General features: G+C 38.9%; 1 protein-coding gene across 3 annotated transcripts in view; it reads right to left on the bottom strand.

Moving 5' to 3' along the window:
- The window catches only part of KITLG (KIT ligand), an 87,802-nt gene that overhangs the window by 40,420 nt on the left and 21,603 nt on the right, over positions 1–25,779 (bottom strand). For all 3 annotated transcript variants that reach the window (XM_007165916.2, XM_007165919.2, XM_007165918.2), the window contains exon 2: positions 9,882–9,995. In XM_007165916.2, the coding sequence (XP_007165978.1) occupies positions 9,882–9,995 (114 nt within the window). The remainder of the gene's footprint in view (positions 1–9,881; positions 9,996–25,779) is intronic.

The following is a 25,779-nucleotide window of genomic DNA, read 5'->3' as shown; positions in this document are numbered from 1 at the left end:
TTTTTGAAAAGCAAAAGGACCTTGTTATTTTATGTAAGCCCCAGTGGAAGACACAGCTGACCTAAAAGCTGGAATCAGAATGAGCAGCAACATTCTGTTTTGTTATGAACCAACCATGTAAATGAAAGTCATTCCAGATGGAGAAACATGGCAAGAAGTGGCAGGTGTTCTGAACACAAGCTGCTTGACAATCTAGCCGTCCTTAAGCACAATTAACATTATCAGAAAATAAATATAGAATTGACCGAAATGGTATTCAGATAACTTAGGATCTGAGTATGTACCGAAAGGGCAGAAAAAATGTAAGCGATATGCTGGCCAATTCTGTTTTATTAGTAATCTATACATAAAAATTGGTGCAAAGAAATCAAAGAAACCTTACAAGAAGTTCTCTGACGAACACACTGAAATCTCCACACCTTCCCACTTGGGGAGTATATAATAATAATTTCTGCATTAAACTGATTTACTGATATTTAATTTCTGATGGAACTGAAAAGTAATACTATTTTTGAAAAATGCTTTACAATTTAAACAAGTTTTCATACACAGTCTCTATCACAACCCCAGAGATATGTGTTATTAAGCCTATTTCACAGAAGAAAACACAGAGGCTCAGAGAGGTTAACTGGCATCCCAAGGTCACAGTCATCAGGAGTACCTATTGGAGGTAAGGACACAAATCTTGGCTCTGTGTGCTGGTCTCAGCACAGTTATCTACAGATCACTCTCTGCATTATTACTTTCTTGGCTTGCATTGGTTTGTTTCCAATTACATTTGGAAGAGAAATTAGGAAGTCAAGTTATATATTTTTATGGCTGCTTCATGAATTATTATATTACTTTCCAAGCATTTATAGTACGTTAAATAGCATTCAGAAAGCACAGATAACCTTGTGATAAATTCGGTTTCTCTTATGTATATTGAACACTGTGGAAATTTGATAAGAGTAGAGGGAGTCTTTGACCTAGAACTAGGAAGATAAGCTGCTCCTTCGAGGCACTTAGTTTGATGTAGGACTCATAGCACAGGTCCTGGGGACACACTGCTCAGGTTGGATCCATGTCCTGCCACGTGCTAACTCAGAGATCTTGGGCAAACTACTTAATCTTCTTTAGCCTCAATTTCCACGCGTGTAAAATGGGAATCATAGAATCGAGCTACTGGATTTATTAAGACTAAAAAAGGATTACATAACTTGTTTAAAATACTTAGTGCTTGAGGGTGGTGTGTGAACGAGTGTTTATTATTAATTGCAAGGGAATGGGACATTCTAGGTATAGGGTTATATGCAAAGACAAGGACATGGGAGACCAGGGACAGATCATTCAAGCTCTAGCAGGTAGGAGATAAGAAATAGCCCGGGAGGGGCTTCCCTCGTGGCACAGTGGTTGAGAATCTGCCTGCCAATGCAGGGGACACGGGTTCGAGCCCTGGTCTGGGAAGATCCCACATGCCACGGAGCAACTGGGCCCGTGAGCCACAATTACTGAGCCTGCGCGTCTGGAGCCTGTGCTCCGCAACAAGAGAGGCCGTGATAGTGAGAGGCCCGCGCACCGCGATGAAGAGTGGCCCCCGCTTGCCGCAACTAGAGAAAGCCCTCGCACAGAAACGAAGACGCAACATAGCCATAAATAAAAATAAATAAATAAATTTAAATAGCACTTGGCAAACAAAGAGAGGGAAGAAAAAAAAAAAAGAAAAAGAAATACCCCGGGAAAGCCATTGTTAGTGAGGGACCTGAATGTCGGGCCAAGGAGGCCAAGAGGGAGGCACTGAGGTTCCCCGGGACCAGTGCCACCACCAGAACCCCACAGCAAGTCACTCCTGCCTCAGGCACACCGCTTCTTCCCCGTGGAACCTCTACTCCTCGTCTGTACGATGAAGAGGGTGAAGTAGGTAACTATGAAAAATTCAGTCTGATTTACCTTTCTCATGGACTTAAGCAGTGGTGCTACACTGCAGGTGTTTAAGCTGGAAGGGAACATGACCGTCAATTTAGGAAGGTTAGTCTGGAGGGATGGATTGGAGCAAGAAGAGAATAGAGACTGGGGGCAGTTTAGAACACCACTAGGAAAGTACTGAACATGCATAAAATATTTATACAGAGACCGGAAGCTGAAAAAGCAGAGACGTGGTTTAGATTCCAGGGAAGCATACTGTTGGTAGGGTGAAATGGATACATAACCAAGGCTACAGATTTTGAAAAAACCAATCTATTCTAGTAAAATATGTTCAGGGCAAAAAATAAAATAAAATAGAACCTAACTGGTGGAAAATTTACCAAAGGTCCAATTATTCCAATGAACTTTGTGGTTTGGAGTGTGAGGATGTAAATACTGTGCCAGATCATTAAATGCATAAAACTGCAAAAACAAGTCACTTTGTGATGGGCTCACTCTACTACTAGATGGGCCCATTTGTTATCTTTTTTTGGATGTCTTAAGGACTGACCATACTCAGTGACATGAGGAGGTAAAATGCATACGAGAATGGCATGCAGAAATGCTGGAAACTCAGCCAAGAAAAAGTCTTTGCAAGCCAAACAGGCACTGGCTGTCTACCATACCCTGCAGGTATTTGGACTCAGGAGAAAAAGAACTCAAAGTCAGAACATTTAACACCCTCTCTAGATCACTTATCTAAAATCTTTCGATTTCATGATTCAAATGTCATTGAGGTCTCTAAGTCTCATGAAATCAGTGGCTTCCTGGACATCTTTAGTGAGACACACTTGTCTCAGTTGTTTCTCCCAAGTTCTAGATAAGAATCAAAATGTAGTAGTAATAACTCATGATTCCCTTGACACTACATTAAATGTTGCACATATGTGAACCTTTCTGAGGAGTGAGTCCAGTTTTCAGAGTGTTGGGAGACCCAGAGAAGTTTAAGAATCACTGCTGTAGAGCGAAAAACCTTCTACGCTTATATTTTAAATATCCCAGTTCACTCCTGCAGCAGCTTAGTGTAATGCTGGTTGTTCAGTCTTCAGAAATAACACAGGACAAAGATTTTTGCCTTTTTTTTAAAAAAATTAATTTATTTGGCTGCGTTGGGTCTTCATTGCTCCACGCGTGCTTTCTCTAGTTGCGGCGAGCAGGGGCTACTCTTCATTGCGGTGCGCGGGCTTCTCATTGTGGTGGCTTCTCTTGTTGCGGAGCACGGGCTCTAGGCATGCGGGCTTCAGTAGTTGTGGCTCACGGGCTCTAGAGTGCAGGCTCAGTAGTTGTGGTGCATGGGCTTAGTTGCTCCGCAGCATGTGGGATCTTCCCGGACCAGGTCTCAAACCCGTGTCCCCTGCATTGGCAGGCGAGTTCTTAACCACTGCACCCTCAGGGAAGTTCCAGCTTTTTGTCTTTTTATTTCTCCTTATAAGCCATCTCTTGTTAATATTGACTAAAAATCTAACTAACCAGGTTAATTACCTTTTTTTTCCTTTAATAACAACTCAATTAGTGATTTAGAAAAAATTAACAGGACAACTCATAAAGACTTTTCTGGGTCATATTTTCTCAGTGAAGAATATCTAAATGAAGTTAGATGACCCTCATTCTCCTTTCAGATAGAAGAGATTAAAAACATTTTTGGTTTATTTCATAGACACACCTTATAATGTGGATTCCAATTAAGTAGTACTAATTGAACTTCTATAATATGACTGCTTCCTAATCATAAGATAAGGTGACTACTACCTAGGAAATAAAATTCAAGAGGATAGAATGCTAATTCTTAAATTGCAGTTGATATTGACATCTTAAGTTAAAACATCATAAATTATGAACTGGGTTCTTATGCTCTAGAGATGGGCAGTTAGGGGTTCAAACCTCTATTCAGCTCCCTATTTCCAGGTGAGGATTGTCAGGTTACTAACCATCACCAGGCCTCAGCTTCCTAATCAATAAGCTGTTGGTAAAAATAATTACCTCCGTCCTTCCCTGGTGGTGCAGTGGTTGAGAATCTGCCTGCCAATGCAGGGGACACGGGCTCGAGCCCTGGTCCGGGAAGATTCCACATGCCGCGGAGCAAATGGGCCCGTGAGCCACAATTATTGAGCCTGCGCGTCTAGAGCCTGTGCTCCACAACAAGACAGGCCGCGATAGTGAGAGGCCCGTGCACCGCGATGAAGAGTGGCCCCCGCTTGCCACAACTAGAGAAAGCCCTCGCACAGAAACGGGGATCCAACACAGCCATAAATAAATAAATAAAATAAAATTTAAAAAAAAAATTAATAATAATTACCTCCTAGGGTTGTGATGACTAAAAGAGAGAATCCATACAAAGTGCTTTGCATGGTACCTGGATACTCACACAATAATGATTACTTTAAAAAGTCAAGGAGCAGGAGATTTTGTACCTAAGTGGTTTATCTTATAAAGGAAGAACAATTTTTTCTTTATGATAAGATTGACATGCTTGGTAACATAGCCCGCTACTTGTCAGTTTTTATGAATATTATTTCTAATACGCTTCTGTCCTTTCTTTGCATACTATAAGTCCTAAATTTAGCTTTAAACAGAGAAAAAAATTTTCTACTGACCACAGGAGCAGAAATTTAAATGCTAAATATTGCAAACTAATCAAAACTTTAAAAACTCTCCAGCTATCAAACCATTGTTCTTCAAGGGTCAAACAAAATTATGTGAGACCTCTGCTTTTAAAGAGAAGATATGCTTAATAAAGCTCAGAGTTCACCTAGAAATGGGAAGTCTCAGAGACTCCAATCTTCCGTTTTAAGGCAGTGGTAATTCTATCCAAAGAACATCGTATTTGAAGAAGACTAAAACTTCCGCATCATTCAAAACTGTCCAAAGTGTGAAATTTGTTATCTAAGTATATTTTTATAATCTTCCATTATTTTAAACTCTAAGAGTCATGTATTAATATAATCTACTAAAAATAAGTGCCTACTTCAAGACCTGGAAAACCACGAATTCTTGACTTTTAATTCTACTCTACTGATTTGTAGACTGACCTTGAAAAGACAGAGTAATTTCACCTTTACAAGATGGGGCTGGGACAGCAACCTGCCTTAAACATTTTGAGGAAGACAAATAATTACTCAATAGATAGTTAAAGATAAAAAGGTTTTTAAAAAAGCAACCAAGTCATATTCAATTAAATTCCCCCAAATGAAGGAAAAAATATCACAAATGAAAGGAACAGCAGAAAGTACAAAAGGAAAAATTAATTTGAACTATTTCAATATTTGGATTCCTCCTTATATTAACACTTAACAATCATTAAAAGCTACAGCTGAACCATCCCGTAGATACAAGTTTTTAGAGTTTCATTCATCCCCTTCCCAGATACTTGACCCTTTCTTTAGGTAGGTCTGAGTTTGCCATTTAAAACAAGTCCTGCAACATTTTTTGGAAAGCAAAATGTTCTGTAAATAGATGAACTATTATGCTGAGTAAACATGCCAGAAGGATTTCAAATGAAAACCATGGGGATTGCAGGGGCAGTACAAAGTGTCCAATAAGAAATTTAAAAGAAAATGACAGTAAAGTCATAAATCGTGTGCTTCTGTGACATGAGAATCACCCCAAGCAAACAAACTCAATGTTTGTGGGCACAGTGCAAGGTGCCACCTAAAGCAAAGGAGGAACTGGCAGAATGGGCAAAGGAATAATTTCAGCTGAAGAAATTACTGTGTAAAACAAGGCAAAAAGGTACTCTCAACCCACTTTCTTTTTCTCAAATAAAATGTACCGAAGTTATGTCTGCAAAGAAACCAGATCCTCTTGTTCGATATAACCTCCTTTAGTCAAGGCATAACTGAATCTTTCCAAAAGGTACAACCTAAAAAAGTATCACCATGGAATAAAAGAATCTCAGAGCTAAAAAGGGTCTGCCAAGTTATCGGATTTAGTAGTTCTTATCTTTTTGGGTGTCACAGACGTCTCTGGGAAGCAGATGAAAGTTATACATGCTCTTCTTAGAAACACACATAAGGCACACGTAGGCATAATTTAGAGCTCATTTTGCAAGAATTTCAAAGTTTATGAGTCCTAGATTAAGAACTAAGTATTGATAATGTCCTAGTTCCTCATTTTCAAAACCAGAAGTTGAATCCCAGAAAGGTCCAGGGACTTATTTGTCCAAGGTCACACAGCTGGGTAATAGCAGAGATGGTATTCAAAAACACCCCGGTAAGCCTGACCTACTTGAAGATGCTTTTTTGCCCCACTGTTCTCTAGAGAGAGGCTGTGATTATCTATATCCATAAAACTCAAAAGTAACTCATGTTGCTGCTAGAATTAGTGAAATTAATGAGTTTTAGGCTAAGGATGGGAGCACAGTTTTTTTTCAGACATGGAAACAACCCAATATTGTAAGTATTATGGCCTAAGTGGTCTTGCCACTTCTATACAAATAACTACCACCTGGCATATTAGTCAGAAACATTAACGTTCCTACATCTCATCTCCACAAGCTGTGATTCCGTATTTCTGAGGCAGGGCCCTGATAGCTATACTTTTAACACATACCCTAAGAGATTGTGACTGGATGGTTCTCAAATGATATCCCACAAACGCTGATTTAAAGCAGTGGCTCGCAAACATTTTTTCATAAGCTCAATTGTTTTTTCAAGCCAAGTCTTATTTAGAAACCCAGACACATAAATAATAAAAGCAGAGAGGCTAGGTGAGCTCTTGAAGCCAGTTTGAAAACCACTGTCCTAGAAGATACAGCAGAGGTAATGGGACCAGGAGCTGGGCTTCACCACTATTGGGTCTCAGTTTTCCTATTTCCGAAGTACTTTGTCTAGATTGTCTCTAAATTCCCTTCCGACTCCAGTATCCTATGACCCCACAAATGTCCCAACTACCATTACTGACAGACAGTATTTAGCAGGCACTTGCTATGTTCCTAGCACTGTTCTATTCACTTATTTAATCTTTAAAGTTACTCTATGAGGTTAAGTACAGTTGACCCTTGAACAACATGGGTTTGAACTGCATGGGTCTACTCATACTCTCTTTTTTTTTTTTTTTTTTTTAACAGTTAAGTACGGTAGTACTACATAATCCATGGTTGGTTGAGTCTGCGGATGCAGAACCACAGCTAGGGAGGAAGCTTGTATACAGAGGGCCAACTACAAGCTGTGAGAAGGATGTTCCACTGCTAACCCCCATGTTCTTCAAAGGTCAATTGTACTGTTAATCTATTACACTGATGAGGAAACTGAAGCACAGAGAGGTTGTGATAATAACTGTGGTAAAAAATTTATATATACATTCTCTTATTTAATCTACACTACAAAATGGGAAGTAAGAACTGAGATTTAGAAACGTAGTTACTTATCTAAGGTCAAAGAGCAGGTGAGCCAGATTCTAAAATCCATTCTTTTAACCAATAAATTAGCATAGGTTGGGTCCCACGCTACACCAGAAAATCTTTCAAATGGTATCCATTTACGTGTGGTTATTGCGGACTGAGTGATATGCACTCATATATTCATAGAGATGGGTTAGCTCCCAAACTAGATTATAAACACTCTGAGACCAGGGATTATTTTATATCTTTCAATGTCCTACTCTATGAAATACTGGCTGGGCATTAAGTAGGTCTTTATTCAGTTAGAAGTGATCTTCTAAGTCCTTTTTTGTTACTAACTTGATTTTTTTCCCCAATAATCCAAAGTAAACACACTAATTTCATTTAGATCAACTCTTGAAATTAAAAAGTTCCCCTCTGAGTCAGGTGCTCGAGGGGTGACAGAAAGACTTTTTTCAGTTTAATGATTTTTTACATTTGCCCTTGGGGGAAGGAATTATATTTTAGTGTTAATAAGTATCTCTTTCCAGGCACTTCTTTCGCCATGCTTCCTGCCATTTTTCACTGTACCAACTGATAGGTAACAGAGTGAAAATAAGCAGATGGTCAAAGACAAGAGTGGAAAGTCTTGGAAGGTGCTTATAATACCTACTTATGCCACTTGAAAGTATCGGTTTGACATTTCACAGGAAGTGGTGCTCATTAAGTAGTATTCCTCAAACAGCAAAAAATAATGACTATAAGTAATTTTTCTTAAATACCATTTTAATTTTGGACATGCTCAGCGTGTGGTCAGATACACCATCACCTTCCATCCATGACTCCTTGCCCACATATTTGAAATTGGACACCTAGGACCACTTCAGACCTCCCCACTCATCTTAGCTCCATGGTTCCACCAGCAGCCCCATGAGAGCTGTAATTTCCCAGTTGTGGCCTACTTTAAGCACATTTTGGAGACTCGTATTAATCTAACATTTATATAAATCCATACAACATAGATAAAACTACTCATAATAAGAAATGAGATTAAATCAAGGTCACAATATTTTGGTCTCTAAACTGTGACAGAATAGACCATCTAGAGCACTGGTTCTTAAACACCCTTTAAGGAATGTCTTTAAATGTAGATGCCTTCAGACCTACTGAATCAGTGGGGCCCAGACACCTATGATTTTCATAAGCGCCACAGGTGATTATGATGCTGCACAGTGGTACACATCCTTACTTCATCGAACAAACGTTTCATGAGTGCCTTCTATTGATACCAAATTTCGAATATAAACATTTTCTTTTTAATATAGTTTCTTGGGTCACAAACTAACATGCAGCTTGAGGGAAAGGATCATGATACATGTTTTGAAAAAAGTACTTCATCACCCCACCCCCATTCTTATACCTAGCTGGGCATATAGTAGGCAAATGTTGCATTGCTTTGGTCACCAGCTCCTCAAATAAAACATGGTGATACATCTTCAGGCACTGCACCAGAGAATTTTTTTTAAACCTGGACTTTGTAAGTATCCAAAGAAATCTGCATGGGGTGTGTGTGTGTGTGTGTGTGTGTGTGTGTGTGTGTGTGTGTGTGTATTCTTAATTCTGCTTTGAGACTAAGCCAGCAACACTCAGATCGTAGCATTAAACTTCTGTTTTGAAGTTTGGCTATGAACCCAAAATAAAACATATAAACCAGGAAATGCATATCAAAATAGGGAAGATAAATATCTCAAAAAATATACTTTTCTTTCTTTCTACATACTACAATCCTCATTTCTTTCCTATTCTCACATCACGTCCGTTCCCTAGACAATATTCAAATAACTGAGTGCCATTTGGCTCTTTTGAACCAGGAACTTAGAAAACTGCTTCTCAAACTTTGTTCATCCTGAAAGCACACACTGTAGCTCAAGTGAGCATGTACAATCACCGCTAGATCGTGAGAGTTGGGAGGAAGGCATTTCAGGTGCTGTGTTATGCTCTCCCTCTCTGTGGTTTGCATCTTAAGAGAAGCACGGCACGAAGCCGGCAGTGACCAAGGGGCACGAGTGTAAAACGGCTTTTCCTGAGGGAAGAGTTCCAATGTGATGGACGTGGGAGATGAATCTGGTCAACATTTGGGCAACAAATGACTCCAACTGTGTTTACTGAGGGAGCAAACACCCACCCGCATGTGACAGGGTCTTCAAGCTGTTGGAAAGGGGGAGAAAGACGATCTCAGATCTTTTGTTAGGCTCGTTAGAGAAGAGTAGGAAGGCATGTGGAAGGGAAATAAAACACTTTTAAGAGATAATGGGGAACAAGCTAGTGCTGGCATATCAGCACAGAGAACTCGCCAGTGTCCTTCACTGCCTGTGAAGGAGATGAAAAGACCAGCAAAGAAACAAAGCCACTTCCGTGGGGTGCAACAGGCCAACTTTACCAACAAGATGCTCCATGACCTTAAATATCTCCCTACCTGCTCTCTACAAACTCTTTAGAATAACTCAGTGACTTCTCTCCTGGTCTTCGAAAAATACTAATTTGGGGCAAGAAAAAAGGAAATCTTTTTCAAAAAGTACAAGAAAAAGAGTCACAGCAATTGAAAGCATTCCTTACTTACCAATTTTGTAACGTCTTTCACATCATCAGTCACACGGTTCCTGCAGATCCCTTGAGTTTTGACGAGAGGATTAAATAGGAGCAGTTGAAGATAAATGCAAGTGATAATCCAAGTCTAAATGAAAACAGAAAACATGCTGGTGATCATCAGTGAAAATCCGTAGTCACTAAAACTATTAACAATTAACATCTTCTGCCTTAATGTGGAAAAGGGAATCTACCTTTTTTTTTTTTTTTTTTAACGCTACTGGCTTAAATACAATTAGATGCAATTAGATGCTGAGCTTTCAAACTATGCTGACCAAATTTTTAAAAAATTTTCTGTTAAAATATGGTTTGGATTTTTCATTTCAATGACAGTATTGTTAACTTTTGTCAAAAGCTTTCTACGGGCAATTCCCCAATGGCAATTAGGAATGAACTTGTAGCAACATGTGAAGGATTTATCACTTAAGGTGTTTTCTAAAAACTAGGGAATGCATAAAATTCATACCTTAAGGCACCAAAAGAAACTTTCTCTACTTTAAATGTAGACTGTTTGGCAAGTAGCAGCAAAACCCTGAGCAGTGCTTTAATCTGATAATCTAATAGTATACCCAGTTAAAGTGAGGGGGAGAGAGAGAGATTTAGATATAGGACAGAATTTAACCTAATTTGTGAGACATCAAAAGAATCACTGTTTTGAATCACAGCTTTTCAGCCATTTATTGGCAGACCATAACCAATATGTCAATTAATAAGGAAAAATATTTTCTTAGTCAATGGGAAGACATTCTTGAATCCTAGCATGAACCCACACTCACACGCCCCCCAAAACACCTCTCTTTGAAAATAACTCTTTCAAATATGTAAAATAGTTACCTTTGTGCATGGCTTATTTTTTCTTATTACACTATATTTTATGTTTTTAAAAATCTGGGCATCTATTTTTTTTCTTCAGTATCTTTACAACACATAGCAGAACCTTGAATATAAAAAGCTCTTAATAAATATTTGCTGGATGAATCAGTGACCAAGGTAAAAAAAAAAAAGAGTGTAATGCTTCAAATTTGATACCTGTTTATTGAGCCTGTATTATGAGACAGGGACTGAGCCAGTCACTAGAGAAACAAAGGTAATAAGACACCCTTGAAATGCAGATGCAGGTAAGTAGGTGACACCCACACCCCGTGATAAAATGCTTTGGGAACTCAGAGGAGGAAAAAATTAATCAGTTGACCTTAAGGGAGACAACTCGTAGCAGAAAGACAGTGCCAAGAAAAGCCAGAGAGAAAATGTGACTCTGGCTGGATTTTAGAGGACAAAAGAAGAGTTTGCAAGAGTTGACAAGGAAGGGACAAGTATTCCAGGAAAAATAAACAGCATGAGCAAAACATGGAGATGTGAAGATATTTTAAAATGTGAGAGTTCTTTTAAGAGTTAACATTCATCCATGGCATCTTAAAATTACACAAAGGCCCATCTGCACATGGCTAGAAATCTTTCCTATTTATTATGTAACCAGCCATGTATTATATGGAACTGGATTATTATTTTCAATTAATATCTGCAAGCTAAATAGATTTTACACTGGACCAAATTGTAATTATCATTTACTAAAATTTCTAAGACTACAATGCTACCTACATAGATAATAGTGGCTTTGAAACAAAACTAAAACCCTTTTATTGTTTTACCACTGTAATCTACGTATTTCAGCAGTAATCCTGCTTAATTTTAAGGCTACTTTGAGCACTGTGGGGTCCCACTTTTCATAGCAGCATCTCCCTTGGACCAAAATGAAGACTGAATTGTGTAAATGATTTGTTTGGGGGATGATTCTTCTTTTTGGACAATCCCAACACATAAAATATCCTCTAATATCCCTTCATGTACGTAAGTATAATTGCTTAAACTCAAGCTTTCTTTTATACTGTCATTGCTAAGACCTAACCCTCCCTTGAAATATATTTCTCCGAGATCCTCTTCCATGATATGATTTTGGAATCTTCCCTAAAGACCTCTGTAAATGGCCAATCTCACTAATAACCATACTCATATTCTAGGCTCTAAGAAATATAAAGGCATGGGGTGGGGGAGGGGGAACTGGAGGAAGGTGGTCAAAAGGTACAAACTTCCAGTCATAAGATAAATAAGTACTAGGGACGTAATGTACAACATGATCAATATAATTCACACTGCTGTACGTTACGTAAGAAAGTTAAGAGAGTATATCCTAAGAGTTCTCATCACAAGGAAAAACATTTCTATTTCTTTTGTATTTATATAGATTTTGTATCTATATGAGATGGCAGATGTTCTTAATATGGTAGTCACTGAATGATGTATGCAAGTCAAATAATTATGCTGTACACCTTAAACTTATACAACGTATATGTCAATTATATCTCAATAAGACTAGACGAAAGAAAATAAATATAAGGGCAGAAATTCTGTTGACTTCTCTCTGCCATGTCTTATGCCTGACACTGAAGAAACTACACAAACATTTGTTCACTCATTCATTCATTCAGCAAATATTTATTAAGCACCTAGTGCTACTGTGTGCCAGGCACTGTTCTAGATGCTGGGGATATATTAGTTAAAAAAAAAAAAAAAAAAAAGCAAAAATTCCTGCCATCATAAGCTTAGCTTCTAGTGAGGGAAGGCATACCATAACCAATAAACATAATAAATAACCAGATTATATAGTAGGTCAAAGGTGTGCTGTGAAAAAAGAAAAATTAGATCACACTAAATGGGATTAGAATTATAATGCCTACTCTGCTCTACTAGCAGCATGGTCTTAGGTTCAAGGTGACAATCACACTCATGAGGCATCAGAGGCTTCACGCAGCACCAAGTGTACTACTGAGCTGATATCTGATGGGGCCTCATTGGGAAGGCAATGTTTTATCAAAGATTAGATGGAGCTAAGGGAGTTGTCCAAGCAGGTGTCTGTGGGAGAGTATTATAGACAGAGAGGCTAGTGCAAAGGCCCTAAGGTCTATTTTGTGTTGTTGTTGTTTTCAACTGAATCTTTCAAGATATTTTATTATAAAAGTAATATATTATCATTATCAAACATTTGGAGAAGAAAAAAAACTTAGTTGGAATGTCACTACCCTGACAAATTTTAGAAAGTATATCTTTTTTCCCCATTATTATAAAATAAATGCATACTCATTGATTTAAGGAATCTGCTTTATTTAAGGAACAGCAAGAATAAACCAGGGGGGCAGTGAAGATGATGATGTCAGAGAGAATGGAGAGGCCAGATCATGTAGGGTCTTGTATACCCACCTGGACTTTTGACTTTTACTGTGAACGAAAAGGGATTCATTGCAGGATTTTGAGCATAGGAGAGATACGACATATTTAAAACTTTTTTTAAAGAGATTGTTTGGAAGTTTCTTACAAAACTGAACATATTCTTACCATATGATCCAGCAATCATGCTCCTTGGTTCTATCCCAAAGAGCTGAAAATCTGTGTCTATACAAAAACCTGCACACTGATTTTTATAGCAGCTGATTCAAAATTGCCAAAATTTGGAAGCAACCAGGATGTCCTTCAGCAGGTGAATAGTTAAATAAACTGTGGTATATCTGGGGAATGGACTTTTACTCAGCACTAAAAAGAAATGAGCTATGAAGCCATAAAAAGACACAGAGGAAAAAAATGCATATTACTAAGTGAAGAAGCCAATCTGAAAAGGCTATACACTGTTTTGATTGCAACTACTATGACATTCTAGAAAAGGCAAAACTATGGGAACAGTAAAAAGATCAGTGGTTGCCAGGGGTTGGAGGGGAAGGGATGAAGAGAGCACAGAGGATTTTTAGGGCAGTGAAAGTACTCTATATGATACTATAATTCTGAATACATGTAATTATACATTTGTCTAAACTCATAGAATGTTCAACACCAAGAGTAAACCCTAGTGTAGACTATGGGCTCTGGGTGATTAAGATGTGTCAAGGTAGGTTCCTCAGTTGCAACAAATGCACCACTCTGGTGGGGATGTTGATAACGGAGGGGGCCATGCATGTGTGGGGGGCAGGGGGCACTGGGGAAATCTCTGTACCTTCCTCTCAATTTTGCTATGAACTGCTCTAAAAATATAAATTATTTCCAAAAAAAAAAGAGATCACTTTAATTGCTGTGACTTTAGGCTAACAATAGGTAGAAACAGAGTGACCAATTTGGGGCTATTGCTATAATCCAAGCAAGAAAGGGTCGTAGCAGTGCATTGCCCAGAGGTGGTTAGATTCTGGATGCCTCCTGAAGATTGAGCTGATAGGATTTCCTGACAGTTGGAGAGTGCTTTGAGAGAGAGTCAAAGACAACTCCAAGGATTCTGGTCTGAGCAACTGGGAAGGATGGTGTTGCCATCAAGTGATATGGGGAAGGCTGAGGGGTAGAGAAGATTTGGGGGGCAGATCTGGAGTTAAGTTTTGAGTGTGCTCAGTTTGAGATGAGTTTTGAGACATCCTAGTGATGAAACTAGGTCAGGATATTTCAATCTGGATTGAGGAGGGAAGTTTGGGCTGGATATATAAATATGACAGCTTTTGATATATAAATGGAGTTTTAAGCAAAAGAGTGGATGAGACCATCAAGGGAGTGAGTACAAACGGGAAAAAGAACAAAGAACTGGATCCTATGGTGCTCTAACCTTAAGAGGTCTGGCAAAAGATTTAGAACACACAAAGGAGCCTGAGAGAGGAGCCAGAGGAGGACGAAGAACCCAAGTTAAAAAATAAAGAAAAAAAGAAAAAGTAAAAGTACCTTAAGGAGAAGGTTAAACTATGAAACTACGTCAAATACTCGCAATAGGTCAAGTAAGATGAGGACTGAGAACTGGTCACTGGATTTAGTAGCATAGTCACTGGTGACATTAACAAGAGCACTTTTATTGAAGCAGTTTGGGAAAGGCCAGGCAGGAGTGGATTTAACAGAGCATGAGAGGTGAGTGATTAAAACCAGTGCATGTAGACAGCTCTTTTAAAGCGGTATCCTTCAAAGGAGAGCAAATAGATAAATGAACAAAGAAATAAGTAAAAACAAAGTGAGATGGGAGTTGGTGAGGAATTAAGTTGGGGGGAGGGGAGAGTCTTATTTATAAGATGGTAAAAATACCAGGATGTCTGTATGCCTACGGGGATGATCCAGTAGGAGGTGCAATTGGCACTGTGGGTCAGAACAGAGAGACATCAGATGTCCTTGAGAAGACAGGAAGGGGTGAGATCCTGTCTCAAGCAGAGGGCCTGGCTTTAAATAGAGTACATACTGTAGTTCATCAGTACCATCAGGCAGGATGTCTGAATGTGTATGCAGATGCTTGTGCTTTCTGAATAATACAGTGAATAACAGTTTCCACTTACTGAACATTTACTATGTACCAAACATTTTGTCTAGCTTACCACAAACAAAATTTAAGTTTCATCTATCCTAATTCTGAAGATGAAGAAACTGAGGTAGAGAGAGATTCAGTGACTTCTAAGTGGTGAGATCAGGACGAAAACTCAGGTCTGTCCAATTCGAAATCCTGTCCTCTTCACTACCTCATACTGTCACAGCACTTCAAGAAAGCTGTTACATCACTGGTGAGGACTCTGACGCCATCTCTCCAAGACTTTAATAATTTTTCAAATATCACGCATATGGAGACAAGTTTGTTCCCTATTCCAAGCCAAAGCTGAATATTGTACATTTTTCAGAACTTTTAATTTTATAATTTTTATATATGTTCTTTGATAGTTTAAAAATATATATTAATACAGACTTCTATAATAATTGCAAAATAATTTCACCAGGGCAGCATTTTTTTTTTGGATCAGTTATATACAAACATCTGTATGGATGATTTTGCTCAATTTGTTGGAGTCTATTTGGTTAGGACTAAACTTAAATCTGTTAATACGTTCAAATATCCCTGAGAGAATATAAATTGGTGCAGTCACTATGGAAAACAGTATGGAGGTTCCTCAAAAAACTAAAGATAGAGTTACCATATGATCCTGCAATCCCACCCCTGGACATATATCAGGAGAAAACTGTAATTCAAAAAGATACACGCACCCCAATGTTCACTGCAGCACTATTTACAATAGCCAAGACATGAAGACAACCTAAATGTCCATCAACAGATGAATGGATAAAGAAGATGTGACACATATATACAATGGAATACTACTCAGCCATAAAATAGAATGAAATAATGCCATTTGCAGCAACATGGATAGACGTAGAGATTACCATACTAAGTGAAGTAAGTCAGACAGAGAAAGACAAACACAATATGATATCACTTATATCTGTTATCTAAAATATGACACATGAACTTATCTACGAAACAGAAACAGACTCACAGACATAGAGAACAGACTTGTGGTTGCCAAGGGGGAGGGAGGTGGGGGTGGGATGCAGCGGGAGTTTGGGATTAGCAGATGCAAACTGCTATATATAGAATGGTTAAACAACAAGGTCCTACTGTATAGCACAGAGAATTATATTCAATATCCTGTGATAAACCATAATGGAAAAGAATATGAAAAAGAATGTGTGTGTATGTGTGTGTGTGTGTGTGTGTGTGTATATATATGTATAACTGAATCACTTTGCTGTACACCTGAAATTAACACACTGTAAATCAACTATACTTCAATAAAATAAATTAAAAATAAATTAAAAATAAAAACCAAATATCCCTGAGAAACTTATATTTCATGAGGCATTTTATTTTAAAGCTATTAAGTAAACTGATATTTTAATTTAATTTTGTATATACAGTTAACCCTTGAGCAATGCAGGAGTCATCCGTGTATAATTTATAGTCAGCCTTCCCTATCCCTGGTTCCTCAGCATCCGGGGATTCAAACAACCTGGGACCATGTAGTACTGCAAGTATTTACTATTGAAAAATATCCACATATAAGTGGACCCATGCAGTTTCAAACGCATGTTGTTCAAGGATCAAGTACTTTGCTACTGATGAGTATTCACCTTTCATAAAATTCAATCATTCACTCAGGCATAACTAAACATTAGGATGGGGGAGCAGTCAAGGCAGAAATGTACTGAGAATTCTGCACAGCAGTAGTAATACCTCCCTATCAGTATACTTGGGAGAGGGCCGAAATGAGGAGCTTACTTCTTTAAATGGAAAAGTATTTTTTCCATATTATTCTATGCAGAAATTTTTCTAATATATAGTACACACATTTCCCTGATTTCCTAAACAGTGGCTAGAAATATTAAACTTTGCTTCTCTTTCATGATTCATTTTCATCAAATAAAGGGAAGACTAAATGAAATAAGCCAGACACAGAAAGACAAATATCGTATGATCTCACTTATATGTGGAATCCAGAAAAAGAAAAGTCGAACTCATAGTAACAAAGAGTAGAGCAGAAAGGTGGGTGCCAGAGGCTAGGGGGTAGAGGAAACTGGGGAGATATTGATTAAAGGGTACAAATTTTCAGTTATAAGATGAGTAAGTTCTGAAGACCTAATGTACAGCATTTTGACTACAGCTAATAATACTATATTGTTTACTTGACATTTCCTAAGAGAGTGGATCCCAAGTGTTTTCACCACACACAGAAAAAAGGGTAACGGGATAGTTTGACTGTGGTCATCATTTCACAATGTATCCATATATCAAGACATCCCATTGTGCACCTTAAATATATACAATTTTATTTGTCAGTCACACCTCAATAAAGCTGGCGGGAAAAAGCATTTTGGTTATGTAGCTGTGACTGCCCACCTCCAAGGAGCTCCAAATTTTACTGTACTTGTTTGAACGACTGCTTTTACAATTTTATTTTCATTTTTGTTGGTTTGTTTCTTAGTTTACCTATTTCTCCCATACTGTCAGGTCATTATTTGCAACATATTTTTACTGTTAATGTGCCCATCTCTAGCCTCCTGTAGTCCCGGAGGCAAACACAACACATGGCCCATGGGGGGTGCTTATAGTAGGCAGAATAATAGCAAAAAGACGGCCACGTCTTAATTTTCTTGGAATTTGTGACTATATTGACTTATATGGCAAAATGGACTTTGCAGATGTGATTAAGCGAAGGACCTTGATGTGGAGAGATTATCCTGGATTCTCTGAGTCCCATCTAATCACACAGGTCCTTACAAACTGAGAACGTTTCCAGCTCTGGTCAGAGAGATGCAGTGATGGGAGAAGGGTCAGAAAGATGTGACACGATAAGGACTTGACTTGCCACTGCTGGCACTGGAGATGGAGGAAAGGGGCCAGGAGTCAAGAAATGCAAGTGGCTTCTAGAAGCTGAAATAAGGCAAGGAAACAGTCTCCCTTAGAGCCTTCAGGAAGGCACAGTGTCATCGACACCTTGCTTTTAGCCCAATAAGCCCCATTTTGGACTTCTGAATCTCCAAAACCATAATATCATAAATCTGTATTGTTTTAGGTCACTAAATTGGTGGTGATTTATTCCAACAGCAAAAGAAAAATAAATCAGAGCTCAATAAACTTACTTTCTGGGTGAATTACTGAATGAATGGAGCAGTGTGCAATGTTCAAGCTGTTCCTGGTAAGGAAAACATACTGCCCCGCCAGTATTCTGGGCCTCCAACGCCTGCTTTAAGCAAAGCAGCTCAGTTTTTTTTCTGTTCTATTTGTTCATGCTTCTGGGTAAAATTTTGTTTGAACAAAGGTTTCCAAGGGCAAAAAAGAAAAAAAGTTCACGCTTTTGAAAACTGGTAGTGTGATGGCAGGGTATAGAAGATGGATCCAGAAAACCTCTGAGCCCCACCATGTGACCTCAAACAAGCCAGTGAATCCTTCTGAGTATCTGTTTATCAGTCTCTAAAATGAGAATGGTTTTTGCCTTACCCGTTCATGGAGTGGTGGTGAGAATCTTTTCAAACCACAGGTGTTGTGCAATGATTTGCTGTGTGGATTATAGGTTTTGGATTGTCTAGAAATCAGGGAAACAAGTGCTTAAAAACCATACAAATAAGAGAGTCCGGGAAAGGGCTTCATAGAATCAATCTTGCATGAACAAAGAGTCTGACCTTTAGTACATGGGTATGTTGATGCTGATTTGGGGGTCAGAGGCATTTTTCAATTTATTTCTTAGTTCTCAACTGTGTTGAGAGTAGCTTCGGTTAATAGACAATTGACTTCCAATGGAGTTTTCTCTCTCTTCCTCTTTCTCTAACTTCTGGAGACTCCAACAAGGGTATTTGGGTGCCTGAACATGTGGGCAGGTGCGCACACACACACACCGTATTAGATAGAAAGCTGAAGCAAAATGTCCCTGCGTTTGTGACTTCTGCTCTAAAATGTATCGTTTCCATTTGGGTAATCATCTCTTGCTGTTTTTTCTGTAACACTCTCTGCTTCTGCATATGACATTTTTCTTTGGCTACTTTGTTTTTAGCATCGTACAACTCTTCTCTCTAGGTCACGCTTGTTGTGTGATAACCTCTCATTTCACGATAACCTCTCACTGCACGGTCACATTAAACTAATCTTATTGTCGGCAGTTCTAGATTTTTTTAAATTTAGAGGCATGCGTCAAAAGTGTCCCCCATGTACTCTGCACAACACACAAAATTCCAATAACCCTTTCATTGCTAAAAGTTGCCTTCAATTTATTTACGTGATGAAAAAACTAATGAGAAATCCTTATGCACTGTTAGAACTAAAATATGCAGTAGAAACAGTCGTGGCAGAGGGAAGAAATAGTGACTAAAATACACACTCAATTGTGAATGACAGATATAGCAGGTCTCTTTCTGGGAGCAGGTTTTAACAGTGGCAGATGGTACTGAAAAGGAACTTTAAAAGGGAAAATTTACAGGAAGACAAGGCTGGAGACTCTGAAGGCAAAAGTCTTCCTTAAATCTCATTTTTGTTGAGAACCAATCTCAATAGACCCCAGTGGAATATTCACCCATTCATCAATTCTTCCTGAGCATAACAGCCTTCCTTACAATAAAAAGCCACATGCCAGAGAAAGGAACTGCAAAGCCCCCCTAAAGCAAACTATTTACTTGATCTGAACATGTGTTATTACACAGAAGTCAGGTTGCAGACTCCTTTCCTTTAGTAGAAACTAACATGCATGCAGCCCAAGAACATCAGGGCAACATATGCTGTTCAGGAAACCAGAAGATTCCAATCTTCTAAACTTGGGGGAAAAAAACAAACTTTTCTATGACCATGAGAAGTGGTTTTAAAATATTCATTGACAGGATCCACGTTACAGACTTTCCAAAGTCGAAAAGGTAAGTGGGGCATCTGTGTAGCTCGTTTTCTTTATGCAGAGAACTACAAAATAGTACTAGGACTGCCCTTAACAAAACAGCAGCTGCTGCCAGAAACAACATTCATCTCTTCTTTAATTTCGCCTGCCAGCTAGCCAAGCAGGCAGTTCCCTTGCAGCCCAAATGTGCTTTGGAAGAGAGCCAACTGGCTCAGCTACCCAGAGCCAGGAAAGCAAGTTACTAAGATACAGGTATAGGAATTAGTCCTGAGTTCAGATTTTCTGTGGTCATAGGAACCATACCCTCCCAAAATAATCTTAACCTAAACCAACAACAGACTGTCGGTCAGTGAATAACGGTTTAATTCTATATGCCTTCTTCCTTAAGATTTTTTATTGCTCAACAAGATTTTACCATTCAACATTATGAAGGAAATACCTAAGCAACCTACACTGACTCAAATTCTTCTCTACTGATTGTCCAGTAATCTTGAAGGGTCAAAGGAGACCGCAGATTGGTCGTTTTTAGTGCTATGAGGAAAGGAGACATTAACAGGCCAATTAAGTGCAACTCAAACCAGCTTGAAGTCCAAGTTGGTCCACTAAAATCCTGTAAAGTTACTCACTCTTCTGCCTCTCTCAATGCAGATCTTTTTGAGAAGGAGAATATTTGGAAATATGGGTAAGTATGCTCTTATAACAAAATCTGAACATCCTAGAAGTGAATTGCTTAATAGAAAAAGGTAGACAACGGCTTTAAGGTAAAAGGAGAACTTAAGGATTTCAAGGTATTCAATCTATAGGAAAAAATGGGGAGACGGGGAGAATTACCCTGTGACAGTTCATCCTTATTCTATATTTAAATGCTACTTAATGACTCATGCGAAATGACTCACATATATTGTGAGTCAATATATTTCCCACATATATGTGGGAAATGACTCACATATATTGACTCCTACTAAGGGCCACACATAGCAGTTTGCAGACATTATTTCGTATGATCTTCCCATCAACCAGGTAGATTATTTTTATCCCATTTTGTAGGTGAGTAACACATGGTTCAATGAGATTAAGTAACTTGTTTATGGCTACACTGCTAGTAAATCCCTGGACCAAGTTTATTCTTTTAATTTAATTTTATTGAAGTATAGTTGATTTACAGTGTTTTAGGTGTACAGCAAAGTAATTCAGTTGAATATATATATTCTTTTCCATTCTTAGGTTATTACAAGATATTGAATATTGTTCCCTGTGCTATACAGTAGGTCCTTGTAGTTTATCTATTTTATATATAGTAATGTGCATCTGTTAATCTCAAATTCCTAATTTATCCCTCCCTCCCTTTCCCCTTTGGTAACCGTAAGTTTGTTTTCTATGTCTGTGAGTCTATTTCTGTTTTGTAAATAAGTTCCCTTGTTTCTTTCTTTCTTTTTTTTTTAAGATTCCACATATCAGTGATCTCATATGATGTTTGTCTTTCTCTGTCTGACTTACTTCACTTAGTATGATAATCTTTAGGTCCATCCATGTTGCTGCAAATGGCATTCTTTCATTCTTTTTTATGGCTGGGTGACATTGCATTGTGTATATGTATCACATCTTCTTTATCCATTCATCTGTTGATGGACATTTAGGTTGTTTCCATGTCTGGGCTCTTGTAAATAGTGCTATAATGAACAATGGGGTGCACGTATCTTTTTGAATTACAGTTTTCTCTGGATATATGCCGAGGAGTGGGATTGCAGGATCAAATGGCAACTCTATCTTTGGCTTTTTAAGGAACCTCCATACTGTTCTCCATAGTGGCTGTACCAATTTACATTCCCACCAAGAGTGTAGGAGGGTTCCCTTTTCTCCATACCCTCTCCAGCATTTATTATTTGTTGACTTTTTGATGATGGTCATTCTGACTGGTGTGAGGTGATACCTCACTGTAGTTTTGATTTGCATTTCCCTAATAACTAGCGATCTGGAGCATCTTTTCATGTGCCCATTGGCCATCTGTATGCCTGGACCAAGTTTAAATCAAGACTAGAAAGAAAAACACTGGGCCAATCAGATAATAAAACTGACTTCATTTATATCTAATGAACAATTAAGTTTCATGTACAATGCCTATGCTGTGGACAGCATATAGGTCTCTTGAACTGCATCAGTTTCTAATTGAAACAACAATGTCAAATTATGACCAGGCTGGATTAACAAGTAGTGCATGTAAATCAGGTTATACTTGCGGTAGCTTAAAAAAAAAATGCATAGCTAGAGGGAGAGGAGAGCTCAAAAAAAGTGATAAGTTGTTCTTTCTGATAAGAACAAAACTGAGTGCTTTCAGACTTCTAAGAAGAGCTATTTATGCTATTTATTCATTCAACAGACACATATGGAGTACCTGATAATTACAGAAGGTAAAGATACAGAAGATATGGTCACGGCCTCAGGACGCTCAAGCTCTTGGCAAACACAGCAGGTGGAGTATCTAAGAAGGGAAGGGCCCAGAGGGACAGCTAAACCTGACTTTGGGGTCGGGGCGGGGGGGTGGGGGGAGACTGCGGGAGGGGCTCAGAGATAGCTTCTGGGAGGAGACATCTTTTTCAAAGGTGACTGGAAGGTAGCCAGGTCAAAGGGAGCTGGGGTGAAGACCCCTGACAGAGAAAGTAAAGAAGCAGGTGCCCACAGAAGTGAGGGAAGTGAAAAATGAGTTTCAAGGAATAAGCAACAATAGACGAGGCTAGAAAGATATGCAGAGGTCCTCCCAATTTTGCTAATTGATTTGGATTTTATCTTAAAGGCACTGGGGAGCTCCTGGCAGACTCTAAGCAGAGGAGTATCAAGATCTGATTTATTTTTGAAAAGTTTATCAGTCATCGAAATGAAGGATACATGGGGTGGAGGGGGGCAGCCAAAACGCCTGCGGGCAGGAGGTCAGTTAGGAGGTCAATGAAGTTATCCAGAGGCCACATGAGGAGGGCCTTAACTAGCAAATGGCAGTGGGAATGGAGAGAGACAAGTTTAAGAGGATGTAGAAGTAAAAAGGAAGAACTTGGGTGACTGACAGAAGGCGTGTAGGGTATCAGGGGGAGAGTCACAAATGACTTCTGTGCTCCAGTTTGGGTGACTGAGGCAGAAGTGGTGCTATTCCCTGAGCCAGGATATGTAGCAGAAGTGGCAGCTGGGGATTGGAAGTTATCACACAAAACCCTGGAGAATACCATTATATAAGAAGAAAAAATTATCTGCATAGGAGACAAGAGAATGAGAAGCCAAATACATGAGAGGCAAATCAGTTGATTTGGGGGTACTGTGGCCAATAGGAAAAAAAAGTACCAAAGGGAGAGTATAATCAATAAAATAAGCACTAAAAATATGTCAACCTGTTGGTTGTTGAAGAGGATCTAATGGAGCTGACCTTGATGAGGACAGTTTCCATGGAGTGAGACCATGCAGGATGAACCATAGGGGTCAGTGAGAGTGAGGGAATTTCAAGGGCATACTACAACAGAGTGGTAATATCTGGAAGGGCTAGAAAGTTCAGTTCAGTCTTGGTAGATGAGAAGAGACATCTCTGAAAGAAGGGGGCTAAAATGATAAACCAAGCCTTCTTCCTCCTTAAATAGCCTGTGCATGGGGGAACTCACCTGTGGTTAAGGAGACCCAGGTTAGCTCAGAGACTTTGCCCCTGTGTGAAAATACCTACAAAGGACTTCTACCTCAGGCTAGAATCTAGGGTCTAGGTGTTCAAGTTTTATTATTTTTAATAGAGGCATATGTGATAGAATAAGTATTTGTGCCAGCAGTATAGATTTCATCAGAAACAATGGTAATAGATAGGTCATTAGCTATTCATAAATATAGGTCTTCAGCAGTTTTGTAAATGCGAGGGAGGGCTTCCCTGGTGGCGCAGTGGTTGAGAATCTGCCTGCCAATGCAGGGGACACGGCTTCAAGCCCTGGTCTGGGAAGATCCCACATGCCGCGGAGCAACTAGGCCCGTGAGCCACAACTACTGAGCCTGCGCGTCTGGAGCCTGTGCTCGGCAACAAGAGAGGCTGCGATAGTGAGAGGCCCTCGCACCGCGATGAAGAGTGGCCTCCGCTTGCCGCAACTAGAGAAAGCCCTCTCACAGAAACAAAGACCCAACACAGCCATAAATAAATAAATAAATAAAAATAAATTTAAAAAATGGTTAAAAAAAATGCAGAGGGAAAGGATGTATTTTACAGAGATGAGAGTTGATGACTAATTCTAAACAATATTATGAGAAGATGACATGTAACAAACCAAACTGGTCTAGAAAACTGGTGGGTGCGAGTTCACCATTGAACCTAGATTTACATATCTGTTGCCAATTCTTTTTGCTGTAAGTGTTTATTTTCAAAAAAAAAAAAAATAAGAGCAACAGGCCCTCAACATTGGCAAGTACAGGAATATCGCCAGAAAAAAAAAAATGACAGTTCTGAAATCCACATACCCAAATTCAGCACTTCGTGGGCACTGATTCTTTGGGGATGGCATTGTTCACTATTATGTCAATTAGTTGCTCTTAAAATTGAACCACGATGACATGCAATCTGAGGGTTGTAGCTTTCCAAAAACAGCTACAAAAACCTAAATCATGATTTGTATTCTTCCAACTATGTGACTCTCTTCTGAAATTGTGATCTCCTATAAATCAAAAGTTCTGCAAAATCTGTACAATCTTTTGAACTCCAAACAACTGAGAGATGGAAAATGAGCGTGGGCTCCACGTGCTATCTGACTCCATGCACTGAATTTGGACTGAATGCCTAAACTTCCTAGAACTTCTTGTGTTTTTTTCCCCTATGGCTGTAATTAAATGTGCTCAGATGTTTTGTCAGATCAGCTACTGGGAGTCTGACAAGTTTGGTCTCACAGGCCCTTTTTATTTTTAAGAAGACTCAATCTGAGGAAGCAGCTCAGGAAATCTCCAACAAAAGTTTTTGTTTGTTTGTTTTCCACCTGGGTTTTTGGACTACAAATAACTAAATCTTTATACTCTGCTGGAACTGTTCCAAGTAGCATCAAAACAAGGGGGTCAAAGGCCTGAGCTCAAAGAACACTCACAATCTTGATCATTTTCTCCATCACATCAGATGACAAGCCAGATTTGCAAAGGTCACTGTATGAGCTTCCCTGATTATGTGATGTGTGCTGGACATACCAAGTGCCTCTGGTTGAACTGAAAAAACTGTTGAAATGTACCCCTTCATGGAAGGTGCCCCAACTGAAACAAGGGGAGTTGCTGTCTTATGTTTAGATCAAAGTGTAATCATCTGGGGGTATTTATTTAGAATGCAGATTCCTGGGCATCATGTGGAATCCAAAATTCTGAAGGTCCATCTCAGGAATGTGTACTTTTAACAAGATTCTTAGGTACTCTCTGAAGTCTTAGACATACTATTTTAGGCTGTAGTAGCTCATGGGTGCTATATCATTAGAGAAAACAAAAATGTCTGAAAAGGTAAATGAGGTTGCATTTGGTTCAAGGGCTACATATTAGATACTCCTGATTTAGAGAAACTTGGAAAAAGAAAAGTTAAGTAATGAGTGTAGAGGATACTGTGAGTTGACTCAATTCCCATTCCCGCTCTCTCTGAGCATATTCTTCTATACTGTAGTGGCTGCAAAATTAAAATCTCCATGTCTT

This window comes from Balaenoptera acutorostrata, chromosome 11, assembly GCF_949987535.1.
Source record: "Balaenoptera acutorostrata chromosome 11, mBalAcu1.1, whole genome shotgun sequence".
Taxonomy (NCBI): Eukaryota; Metazoa; Chordata; class Mammalia; order Artiodactyla; family Balaenopteridae; genus Balaenoptera; species Balaenoptera acutorostrata.
This window is presented reverse-complemented; position numbering and strand designations above follow the sequence as displayed.